General features: G+C 44.2%; 1 protein-coding gene across 1 annotated transcript in view; it reads right to left on the bottom strand.

Annotated features, from left to right (window-relative positions):
- Positions 1–12,750, bottom strand: part of LOC114196894 (uncharacterized) — a 95,501-nt gene extending 82,751 nt beyond the window's left edge. The window contains exon 1 of the mRNA XM_028087699.2: positions 12,533–12,750. Within this exon, the coding sequence (XP_027943500.2) occupies positions 12,533–12,750 (218 nt within the window). The remainder of the gene's footprint in view (positions 1–12,532) is intronic.
- Positions 12,751–13,316: the final 566 nt, after the last annotated feature.

Below are 13,316 nucleotides of genomic sequence, written 5' to 3'. Positions count from 1 at the left end.
TTGCTAGTTGCATAAGCCTGGCCTGGGGACACACATTTTAAATAAAAGGCCTTGGAGGACTGTGGGGTTTCCAGGCTCTCTAAGATTGCCGGTAGAAACCATGAAGTCAAGGTGACAAAGATTTAATGAATGCCACACCGTTCTTTCACTGACTACCTGTGCCTTCTTCGGGGCACCCCTCCAAAACCTAAAAATCAGATTTCCAAATTATCAGCAGCTTTGCAGTGAATCAAATAGGTTGCGTTACAGTGTCAAGCCTGATGGAGGAATACTTCCAGACAGACCAAATCCTTAATGCACTCGTGCAAGAAAAATGTATTCACACCTACTATGTGCCAAGCCCTGGGATACAACAATGAACACAGCTATTAGTCACGGCTCATCGTTTGCAATCAAACAATGCACACAAGATGCTTTCAAATACTTATTCCAACAAATGAAAAACTGCAACCCTGACAATGTTATATGTCGGGTAGTGGGTGGTAGGGTGGTACTGAGAGAGCCCAGGAGAGGGGAAGTAGACCTAGTCAGCACATCGGGAAGGCGTCCCTGAGGAAGTGACCTTTCAGCTGGAGAACTAAACGGAAAAATTAACCAATAGAAGAGAGACAGGAAAACCCCTGAGGCAGAGGGCCTGGCAGGGGCACTGCCCCACCTGAGCAGGGGTGTGCTGAGGACTGGGGAAAAGGCTAGAATACATTCAGCTTGCTGAGCAAGGAGAGCATGGCACCAGAGGAACCTGAAAAGGGACCAGACCCTGTAGAGCTTTGCAGGATATGCAAAGGAGTTTTGTCTTTATTTGAAATGCAAACTGATGCCATGAAGAAGTTGTAAGTGGGAGTGAGGGTGGAAAGACAGGAAGTATTATGCCATTAGAAAATGTCTCTCTGGCTGCAGCATGGAGGCCACATTAAGAGGTTGGGGGTGGGGGGTACTGTGAACTGTCTGCCAAAAACCCATCAAGAAAGTGTTCAGAGCCTTATCTGCCATGGCAGAGACCTGACTCACCCACAACCGCGAGGGAAATGGCACAGCCAACTCAGGACTTCAGGGTACCAGTCTCCTACCCCGAAACTCTTTCCACTGCAGCATTACCTAGTAGCACAGTTTTTAAGGTGTGCTGTCACCTGGGAATAAGTTGGTAAAGCGGGCAGCACATCCCTAGACCTCTCTGGGAAACACCCCAGTGACAGCACTGACAGTAATAAGTAATCCAATAATCAAACAGTAAGGTACTGACTCCAATAATGGGATGGCAGCACCCACCTGGTGATCTCGTTCCAACTATCTCTGTCTACATAGCCTATGCCTAAGAGAGAAGTTCAAGTGTGTGCTCTTAAAACAATGATAACAATAAAAACAATTTAACTTCCAGTCACTGTCTATGTGTTCACGCACTTGAGATGAGGAAGAGAGCTACTCACCCAAAGGACCAAAGTGTCTGAACACAGGCTCACCTTATGTAGAGACTCATGTATTTAAGAGCTAAAGTACAGTGTGTGCCATCTTGGTTTGGGCTGCTATGATACAGAACGCCATAGACTGGGTGACTTACCGGATATTTACTTCTCACAGCTCTGGAGGCCTGAGGTCCACGATCAAGGTGCCAGCAGCTTTTGTTCTGGTGAGGGCTTTCTTCCTGGTTTACAGCGGACACCCTACTGCTGGGTCCCCGTGTCCTCGCGAGGCCCCACTCTCATGACCTCATCCAAACCCAATTACCTCCCAAAGGCCCTACCTCTTGATACCATCCCATTGGGGATTAGGATTGCAACACAGGAATTTGGGAGGGACACAAAGATGCAGCCCACAGCATGCTCATTTTGTTGAATTCTTTCTTATTTGCTTATCATTTAATAAAAAGATCTACCTAAGATAATGGTATTAGTTTTTAAACTACTGTCAATATTTTTTCTATTTGTAACAATCCTGTGATGACCACGTTGCCCAGAGTCCACCCAGAGCTCTGCCCCTTCCCCTCTGCCCAATCTGCTAGAGTGGCTCACATGTTTTCCCACCCTTTGTTTCTGTTAAAAATTCATAATTATGCTCCTCAGAAGAGTTGCACATGAGCCCAGCAGCTTCCTTTTCTACATCAGCATGGATTAGATTATTGAATTAGTTAGAAATCAGGGCTCTGCACAAATAATGGAAGGCAAGACAGATGAGCTTTGATAGGAAGGCAAAGGAAGGCGGAGACACAGAAGGGCAGGTGTAGGTGGGCTCCCGTGTGGCAACCAGCAGTCCTGAGAGCCTCCCGTGCTAGCAAAGGGAGGTATCAAATCTCAGGTTCTGATGTATCCTTGGTTTGTCCTTGAAGAAGGTCAGTGTGGCAGGAAATGCCTCACGTTGAACAAGCTCCATTTCCTTCTTCTCCTGGAGACGCTTCTAGACTACGTTTCCCTTTCAGTTAGGTGAGGCCATGGGATTTCTGCCTCGCAGAGTACAGGTGGAAGTGCTGTGTGCCACTTCCAGGTGTGGCTTATAAAAACCTCTTGCAGAATCCTCCTTGCTGTTTTCCCAACTCCTTGATGAATGCAGAAGGCCCAACTGATGTAGAGCAGTGGTTCTCAGCTGGGGGCAATTGTGTCCCCCTCTCCCCAAGAACATTCGGCAATGTCTGGAGACACTTTTGGTTGTCACACTGGGAGGATGTCCTACTGGCATCTAATGGGAGAGGCCAGGGATGAGCTAAACATCCTACACTGCACAAGACAGCCCTCCATCCATAACAAGGAATTAGCCCGCCCCAAAACATCAATAGTCCCATGACTGTGAATTCTGAGCCAGAGGGGGGCAGAGCCACAAGGTGGATTCTTCAATGACAGCATGGACACACACACACACACACACACACACACACATGCTGGCCTGTGTTAGTGATTTTAACAAGAAATAAGCATTTATTGGGTTAGATTATTGAGATTTGTGGGTAATCACAGCAGCAAGCATTATCAACAAATACAAGTGATGGAGGTTAGGCTTTCTGTGGAGGACAAGTGTACCTTAGCGACAGAGTCGTATCACTTGACAGGCCCTGTGAAGGTCTGTGGGATAAAGAGTGAAGGGCAATGAATGCTTGGTCCTATCCATTAAGTCAGGAGGCCTCACACCACCACAGCAGTGAATAGGGTCAAGAATGCAGTGGACTCTTCATAGCCCTTTCCTTAATGACCAGGGGTGGTGTCTTTGAGGAGAAACTCTTAGCAACGCAGTCGAGGAACATGGGAGGAACCCGCACCTGTCCAGGAAAAACACCCAACCCGCCCGAAGCAGAACCAGTGCTAACCTCTCTCATTTTCCTCTTTCCTTCATCCCCTTTTTGTGTGACAGACTAGCTGACAATAACCAGCAAGGTCCGTTTAGTGTATGGTCTGGTCTTGCTGTGACTAATAAGATGATTGGTTGTATATATCCTCTTTATGGCTGTTCATTATATCACCCTAACATAAAGTAATTTAATTTCAGTGGGATAATTAGGGTATTTCTAATCTAACTGATAGTCTGAATGAAATGAGATTCTTAGAGGGAGATTTGTGTATCAGGAGACTGGTGACCTCCGGCCCCAATTTTCACACAATGTATTAATCTGACAGCCCTACTTCCCAGGCATACTGTATCCGTACATTTTCCGAGCCTGTGGGTTATAGAACACACCCGCAAATGAGATTACTTTATTTATAATGAGATTTCCTTGGGCTCAAGGAGACAGATCATAGTATTTTAACTGAGGCCTTCAGACAAGAGGATCCATCTGTTAATAGAAGCCCTGAGATGCAAATGTACTCAAGAGGGAGTGTGGCCTTGTCTGGGGTCTGGGAAATGCCAGTCCGCAGGAGAAATCACGACTGAGCCCCGCAGGATGCCCGCCTGCCTGGGGCAGCTCAAGGCCTCCCCAGCAGAGCAGCCTGGCGCTGGCCACTGGCCGAGGGCCACAGGAAGGCTGTTCTCACCTGCCCCCAGGGGGAAGCTGCACCTCGGAGTCTGCTCACTGAGCCCAAAGTGGGGAGTAAGGAACGAGACCACGGGATAGAGGAAGCAGTAGATGCTGGTGGGGGGTCAGCAAGGAGGGGAGCCGAAAAGACCTACCGGCTGCTCCTCAAGCCCCCAACCGCCCCCCCACACCGCCCCAGTGGCAGACGCACTGACCTCTGCCCTTCACCCCGACTCCAAACCTTACCGGTAGAGTCCCTCTTTTATGCCAGTCATCAGCAGCAGGATGCTGCCTCTTACAAAATCTGCTACTGAAAACACTTCCCATTGTTCTTTTACTCATTGAGCACCCACATGCGCCGAGCACGGGTCAGGCCTGCTTGGGAAACGCCTTTAAATTTCTTTTAGAATTTAATATGAGAGAAAAAAATAGTCTGTTTCTCTGGAAGAAATACCATGTTTTCTTCTATCAGGTAATAAGAACTGCATGGCTCATCTTGTTCTCCTGTTTTCTTGGGTGCCAGGAAGCTCAGAGATTAATATCATACTCAATAATCTCATAAAACACCAGCATGAGGTTGCTATTTTAGGTCTTTTTCCTCCTTATCTTCTATCTTCTTATTTTTCTATTTCTAGTAAAAAAGAATGATTTTTATGCTTCTTATTTGGTAAGGTATTTCAAGCTCAATTTGGAAAGAATATATTTTATTTTCAAAAATAAGCAAAGATAACCTGAAATAATGTAACATTGTATGCCACCTATACTTTAATAACAAACATCTTCTTAAAAAAGAAAACACATAGGAAAATTTCTTCACATCCTCAGAGAAATATATTTCCTCCCATTTTCTTGGAGACATGTGGCCCTACTGATTTGTCTTTCACTTTTCCATTTTTTAACAGATACAATAAATGAATAAAGACACATAATAAAACCAAAAAAATAAATAAGCAAAGATAGCCACGTTGACTTACAAAAGGCCACTGTTAAAAATTCTTTAGTATTTACTAAGTGCCTATTAATAACTAACATCTGCTGAGCACGTGACACGGGTCCTTTTCTAAGCACTCTGAACCCCACAGCAGCCTCTGCTGTAAGTACTATTAGTGCCACTTTGGAGATGAGGGAATGAGGAACAGAGACGATGAAGAGTTTACCTAGGGTTACACCTTCAGTAAGGAGTGGAACCAGGATTGAAACGTGGGCAGTCAGGCACCAGCAGGCGCCCTCTTAACCAGTGCTCCTTGGCACACACAAGTCCCCGTGCTAGGTGACAGGAAATGTATGTTACATGTGTGGGATGCCTCTGCTAGGTGGCCTCACATCCCCTGAAGCTTCCTTTCTACTCCAGCCTTGCTGCAGCAACTGGCCATGCCGAGGAGTGACCTGACAGCACCCTGCCTCGGCAGCATGAAGAGTCTCTTCTGCTTCCCTGGTGTCTCTTCCCCAACCTCATGGGAGGTGGCAGGAATCTGCTCCACGATTCTGACACCTGCACAGACTTGGAAAAATCAGGGAGCTAACACCGTGTGCGGAAAGCCTTGACTGACGAGGGATGGAACCAGTAGATAAGGGCTCCCAATTTCTGCCCTATGGGCAGACAATTCTTTTTTTTTTTTTTAATTTTATTTATTTGACAGCAAGATACACAGCAAGAGAGGGAACACAAGCAGGGAGAGAGGGAGGGGGAGAAGCAGGCTTCCCGTGGAGCAGGGAGCCTGATGCAGGGCTTGATCCCAGGACCCTGGGATCATGACCTGAGCCGAAGGCAGACGCTTAACGACTGAGCCACCCAGGCTCCCCTGGGCAGACAATTCCGAGGCCCGTTCTACACAGCTCCTCAGGGATCCCCAGTGGAATTCAGCCACTGTGGCCCACTGGACTGTCTTTCCTTCTTTTCATTCATACATCCTAGGTCCCCACTCTTGTTCCTTGGGATCAATTTCTAAAGCAAACTACTTGTAGGCAAGATCTTGTCTCAGCTCTGCTTTGGGGGTAAATCAAGGTGAAGACACTAAAGTTCCTAGCTTGAGGAGTTCAGATTAGGGTGACAGGTCATTACAAGAGGAACAATTCAGTAACAGTAGATTAACAATCTATGACCGAGTAGCTGGTACAATGACTCAAGCTATAAAAACACAAGAGCACAGAGAAAGTCGAGTAAGTAGGGAGCTACCAGGAAGTTTTATTTGAACACAGCCACATGTTCATTGACATGTTACCTATGGCTGTTTTCCCACTACAACAGCAGAGCCGAGTAGTTGCAACAGAGACCCATGGCCAACCAAGCCTAACATATTTAGTAGCTGGCTATTTACTGAAGTTTGTGGATCTCTGACATAGAAAATCCAGGAGCCTATGGGAATGGAGAGAATGGGCACATAGTCTACTTGACAGGTGGCGGTGGGATGATCACCAAAAGCTGGGAAGAGCCAGAGCGTTGAAGAACAGGAGCAAGGGCATGTCAGGAAGGGGCAACAGGTGGACCAAAGGCAGGGCTGAGCCTCAGCAAGCTGCTGAGAAGGAATCATAGGCAGCTTGCTGTTGCCCAAGAGAAAAGAACCGCGAGGAAAGTGATGGGAGATGAGACTACAGGCAGACATTTCCTTCAGGAAACCATTGCTGGGCTATTTCTCTCATTTGGAGATATTTCCTTCAATAGGCAAAGACACTCTAACAAAGAGTGACTCCAGAGCCTGGTTTATACCTTCTACTGAAGGGAGTTTACATGAACTTCATAACGCTTATGCTCTTCTGATGATCAGTGGGAGCCCCTGCTCATAAAGCAGCCCCCTTTGCAGCTGGGCATTCCTGCCATTAGAGATCCACTGCTTTGCCCTCCTCGGGTTGCGTGCCCCGGAGTAGGCTGGCTGTGGCCTCTTGCCCCAGACACAGCTGACTCATCACCATTACCGTCAGACCCCACTGGGAGCTCTGACAGGTCTCCCCCACAGGCCTGCTCTGCAGTTTCCCAATATGAGGACGAGGCAACAATGAGGGGGCAAGAACAATCATGAGAGATAGACCTACTGCACAGCCCCGGGAGGGGTGCTTCTTCATACCTTTGGGAAAGAAAAAATCCCGGGTGAACCCGCATGGTCTGACAATGAGTTATTTTGCGTAGCCCTTTCAGGGAACACTCACTGAGAACCAAATATGTGCCCAGCAAGGTAATATACTCGGTATAGATATGTGACGAAGGTATCGCCTGCCCTTGAGGAGCTCACAGTCTAATGGGGGAGATGGACGTGCTATTTTCAAGGCGGGGGAGTGGTGCCAACTCCCCTCTGATGGGAGTGCCGCTCCTGAGAGGTAAAGCATGGGAGGATACTAAAAGCTTAAAAAACATCTTAAGGGAATATACTTTAATGATCATTCTGGAATGAACTACAGTTAACCACATCAACTGCTGACATGCGAATGTATACACAAAGTCCTGAAAGATACACCAAACCAGTTTATACCCCTTAAGAGCTCCCAGATTTCCCTGACAATACTTATTTATACTCTTGACTGATTTGGTGAACCATTTCTGAAAAAGCAATGAAAAGGTAAATTTCAGTCCCCAAAGGACAGAACTTAAACATAATTTGGAAAACAACCTGATAATACCAAGTTGCTGACATGTAGATATCCATTTTCAATTGTTTCAGATTTGGCTATAAAAGCTAAGATGGAGAAAACCAGCAGTGAGTTTTTTTTTAAAGGAAGAAGAAGGCAAGACTGATGAATCACAGACCTGTACCTCTGAAACAAATAATACATTATATGTTAAAAAAAAAAAAAAAAAGATGGTAGGAAGGGAAGAATGAAGGGGGAGAAATCGGAGGGGGAAATGAACCATGAGAGACTATGGACTCTGAGAAACAAACTGAGGGTTCTAGAGGGGAGGGGGTAGGGGGATGGGTTAACCTGGTGATGGGTATTAAAGAGGGCACGTACTGCATGGAGCACTGGGTGTTATATGCAAACAATGAATCATGGAACACTACATCAAATAAATAAATAAATAAATAGATAAATAAATAAATAAATAAATGTGTTTTAAAAAAAGGAAGAAGAAGGGTTAACATTTACTGAGTATGTGCATCTTGTCAAACACTGTGCTGAGGGCTTCATCATGTGCATTATCTCCCTGCATCTTCCCAACTGTCCTCTGAGGGAGACTCTAGCACTGTGACCGTCTCCAGGTGATGGACGAAGCAACAGAGTCACACAGAGTGGGTAATACAGAGTGAGTAACCAGCCAACCCTGGAAGAGGCAGGTGTCACCGGACAGTATGTGCAAAGGAGGGGCCGCACCCTTCACCACCGTACCAACTGCCCCCCTCCCCCACGGGCCAGGCCTCGGTTCCCACCGGGATGGCTTTTTTTTTTTTTTCCCCCAGCAGTTTTGCCCTGAATAGGCTTCAGGATAAGTTCCTTCCTTGTGATAAGCAGGGCCCACGACCTCTGACAGCTGTTCCCCGCTCCTCCTCATCCTCTGAAACAATCAGTAAGCATTAGAGAGTGCTTTTCCCTTTACAAAGGTGATAATTAGATAACAAGCTGAGATTAAAGTAATTACAGTCAGACAGCTGGCGAGGCAGCACAGTCATGTTGAAATATTGTTGGTACTTCAGCATCTGGTTCTAATAACAGCACAGGCTAAAGGATTTTACATTAATTACAGAACATAATTTAATATAAACATATTTAATTACAATTGATGAGCGATAAACTGTTCAAGAATGACTTAACCCCTTCCGCGTGTCAAAGTGATGGGAACTTTGGGCAGGCTGCAGCCTCTTCCGCTGTCTGTCTCAGCCTCCCCCACCATGCCTTCCACAACTCCCTAGTCCCCTCTCCTACAGAAAAATCCCCCTCAAAGACAGAATGTTCTAGATGGGGATGTTGCTCATTGACTATCCCATGGGTGTTTGGTGCACGTCCAGCACTGCCCATCCATAGAGAGCCAGGTGAAAGGAGGTGAGTGTGCCAGCCAGCCTGGGATGCGTTGCTTTGGCTGGACCAGCTGCCCTTCCTCATATTACCTCACACTGATGAGACAAGGTGGGCTCCCCTCAGCTGGTCTTCCCCATGTTCTCACACCTTTATGTGGTGCTGGCTTGGCTTCTGACAGTCAGTGAACCATCTCTTAGACCATCCTCAGATCTCCAAGAAAAAGTATGTCATGACTAGGAAGTCCCTGTACATGGTGGCAGGGGTATTTTCACAATTTTGGAGTAAATGCGTAATATCTGGAGACCCCTAAGTGAGAAAGGACACTCTGTTCTGTCAGGAATTCTTCTTTACATGCTGCTAGCCCCTCCCCCACCCCCTCCAAACTAGCAGACACAGGTCTTGTGTGAAACAGTTTCAAACAAATTGGGACCACACAGACACAATCCTCAATGGATAAAGGACTCAATCATTACCTACACATCGACTTCCAAGATTCATAAATGAGAGATATTCAAAAGCCACAAACATGCCATGTTATGGACTGCATGACTATATTCTCCACAAAATTCATATTTTGAAATCATAACCCCCAATAGGGCTGTATTAGGAGATGGAGCCTTTGGAAGGTAATTAGGTTTAGATGAGGTCATGAGGGTGGAGCCCTCATGATGAGATTATTCTTAAAAGCCAAAAAGTGGAAACAACCTAAACGTCTATCAACCAATGAATGAATAAACGAAATGTGGCATAGCCACACAATTGAGTACTATCCAGCCGTAGAAAGGAATGAAGTATAATAGATGCTACAACATGGATCAACCTAGAAAACATCTTGCTAAGTGAAAGAAGACAGACACAAAAGCCCACATATTGTATGATTCCATTTATACGACATGTCTAGAACTGGCAAATCTATAGAGACAGAAAGTAGATTCATGGTTACCAAGGGAAGGGAGGAGAGGGGAAATGAAAGTGACTGCTCGTACACTTCAAAATCGTTAAAATTGTAGATTTTATGTTATATAAATTTTAACTCAATTAAAAAAAAAACTACCAATCTGGGAACTGGAGCTTAATCCCACTGGAGAAGCTGGGAGCCTATGTAAAGTGGGTGGCTCACAGTTATCTCATCCAAGAGGTGAGGAAGCTGGGGTATTTATACACAAACTCCCACCAGTCACTGACTGAATAAGGTTGCTTCAATGCAATCCCTATCAAAATCCCAGTGGCATTTTTCACAGAGATAGAGAACAATCCTAACATTTGTATGGAACCACAAAAGACCCTAAATAGACAAAGAAATCTTGAGAAAGAAAAACAAAGCTGTAGATATCATGCTCCCCGATTTCAAACTATATTACAAAGCTATCATAATCAAAACAGTATGGTACTGGCATAAAAAACAGACACCTAGATCAATGGAATAGAATAGACAGATCAGAAATAAACCCATGCACAGTTGGTCAATTAATTTACAACAAAGAAGGCAACAATATACAATGGGGAAAGGATAGTCTCTTTCATAAACGGTTTTGAGAAAACTGGACAGCCACAAGCAAATGAATGAAACTAGTCTACTATCTTATACCATATGCAAAAATTAACTCAAAATGGATTAAATCTGAATATAAGACCTGAAACCATAAAACTCCTAGAAGAAAATGTATGGGGTAAACTCCATGACATTGCTCTTGGTGATATTTTGGATCTGACTCCAAAAACAAAGGCAACAAAAGCAAAAATAAACAAGTGGGATTACATCAAACTAAAAGGATTCTGCACAGCACAAGAAACTGTCAACAAAATGAAAAGGCAACATACTGAAAGGGACAAAATATTTGCAAGTCATATATCTGATAAGGGGTTAACATCCAAAATACATAAAAAAAACTTATACAAATCAATAGCAAAAAAGCAAACACTCCAATTAAAAAATGGGCAGAGGATCTGAATAGCTACTTTTCCAAACAAGACATATAGATGGCCAACAGACCATGAAAACACGCTCAATATCACTCATCATCAGGGAAAAATGCAAATCACAACCACAATGAGATATCACCTCATATCTATTAGAACGGCTATTTCAAAAAGACAAAGAATAACAACTTTTGGCAAGGAGGTGGAAAAAAGGGAACCTTTGTGCACTGTTGGTAGGGATGTAAAATTGGTGTAGCCACCATGGAAAACAGTATGGAAGTTCCTCAAAAAATTAAAAATGGAAATACCATATGATTCCACCTCTGGGTATTTAGCCGAATTAAATGAAAACACTAATTTGAAAAGATACATGCATCCCTATGTTCATTGCAGTATTATTTACAATAACCAGGGTATGGAAAAAACGTAATATGCATTGATGGATGAATGGATAAAGAAAATGAAGTATAGCTATATATAGATATATATCTATATTGTATAAATACAAAATGGAATATTACTCAGCCATAAAAAATAACGAAACCTTGCATTTGCAACAACATGGATGGACCTTGAGGGTATTATGATGAGTGAAATTAAGTCAGACAGAGAAAGACAAATGCCATTTGAACTCACTTATATGTGGAATCTAAAACCAAAATGAAACTCATAGATACAGAGAAAAGAGTGGTGGTGCCACAGGGAGAGGGGCTGGAGGGTGAGCAAAATGGGTGAAGGGGGTCAAGAGGTACAAGCTTCCAGTTATAAAAGAAATAAGTCATGGGGATGTAATGTACAGCACAGTGACTCTGGTCAATAGTATTGTCGTGCACATTTGAAAGTTGCTAGAAGAGTAAATCTTAAAAGTTTTCATCACAAGAAAAAAAGCAAGGCTTTGTAACTTTGCATGGTGATGGATAGTAACAGACTTAGTGTGGTGATCACAGTGTATACAAATATCGAGTCATTACATTGTACACCTCAAACAAGTATGATATATGTCAGTTATACCTCAATTTAAAAAGTCTTTAAAAAGTATAAAATGCTTCACAGTGCTAGACACAGAGAAAGCTCTCAATAGATGTAGTTATTTTTATAGGAGACTCAATATGGTTAAATAACTTGATCAAAATTACACAGCTAATGCAAAGTGCCGGTAGGATTTACTCAGATCTGTCTATACGACACAATCTTTCTTTTTTTCTTTTTACAATACAAATTTCATACTGAGAATTATACTAACCAAATATATACTAACCACCTTGCAAGCACACATCAAAAGGCAATCATGTCATCATTGCATTCAGAGGCTATAACAACATCTTTATATTCTTACTCTCTCCTTCCCCCTTATGTGCTGTTTGGCGGAAGCAGCTGCTTTTCTCATAAAAAGGCCCGAGGGCTGATGTTATTGTCTGCTCAAGTTTAAGTAGATGTGGTTTTTTGTGGCGATGCTCATCTGAGATTCAAAGCCTGCACATTTGCCGCCAATTTAGCGCAAAGGACCAAGATACACGAAGACCTGACACTGCAGGAGCAGCAGGTGACACTTCCTCACTCACGTGTCGGTCCTCCTGTTCCCCTGTTGAATCACCTTTCAGTGGGCTCCACAAAAAGGTGCCCTAGCAGAAGCAAATGGAAGGAATCTCTTCCCATCATGCCCTGCATGAACTCCCAGCAAAGGGCGTGCCAGAGGAATGACAGAAGGACATGGGGCTCAGAAGCCAAACCTACCTGATCAGGTAGTGGTTGATAATAGTGTCAAAGTAGCTGTAGTACACGGCATTGTTCACGTGGCCATACTGGTCATTGTCCTGCCATCTCGTCTGGATGGGTAGGAAGTACCCATAGGCCTCATGGTGTCGATGACAATCCGCCACTCTCTGGCTCTTTGGTGATGTGCCCAAGGAACGGAGATTCCCAGGAAGCAACCTTGAAACCCAACAGGTCATGGCTGGTGATTGCTGTCTTGGAGCGGACCTTCCAGAAGAACGCAACAAGGGATAAGGACGGTTTGCTGAAATCGTGATTTCAGGTTTACAAAAGCAATTTCATTCAGTTTTGGCCATCGGTTTCAAAAGGAAATTTGATTTTTCTCCTGGGAAGTAAATCTTCCCTTATAATCCAAGTCCTTGTCACAAATCTGTTTACTTTTTTTAAAAGACTCCTTACTTAAAAAGGCTTTCGCAAACACTGACAGAAACAAGTGAAGCCTCCGTTTGAATTTGACTAGTGGGAATTTAAAGTCTATTTGTATGGAGGTCTTCTGTACCACAAAGTATTTTCAAGGCGGGTACATTCCTTCCTTCCTCCCTCCCTCCCCTCCTTTCAGATTTATTATTTATTTATTTATTCATTCATTCATTCATTCATTCATTCATTCATTCATTCATTTGAGAGGGTGAGTAGGGGCAGAGGGAGAGAAAGTCTTAAGCAGACTCCACACTGAGAGTGGAGCCCGAGGCGGAGCTCAATCTCATGACCCTGAGATCTCAACTTGAGCCAAAACCGAGAGTCC

This window comes from Eumetopias jubatus, unplaced genomic scaffold, assembly GCF_037043125.1.
Source record: "Eumetopias jubatus isolate StellerSeaLion01/CBP00866 unplaced genomic scaffold, mEumJub1_p1.0 scaffold_13, whole genome shotgun sequence".
Taxonomy (NCBI): Eukaryota; Metazoa; Chordata; class Mammalia; order Carnivora; family Otariidae; genus Eumetopias; species Eumetopias jubatus.
This window is presented reverse-complemented; position numbering and strand designations above follow the sequence as displayed.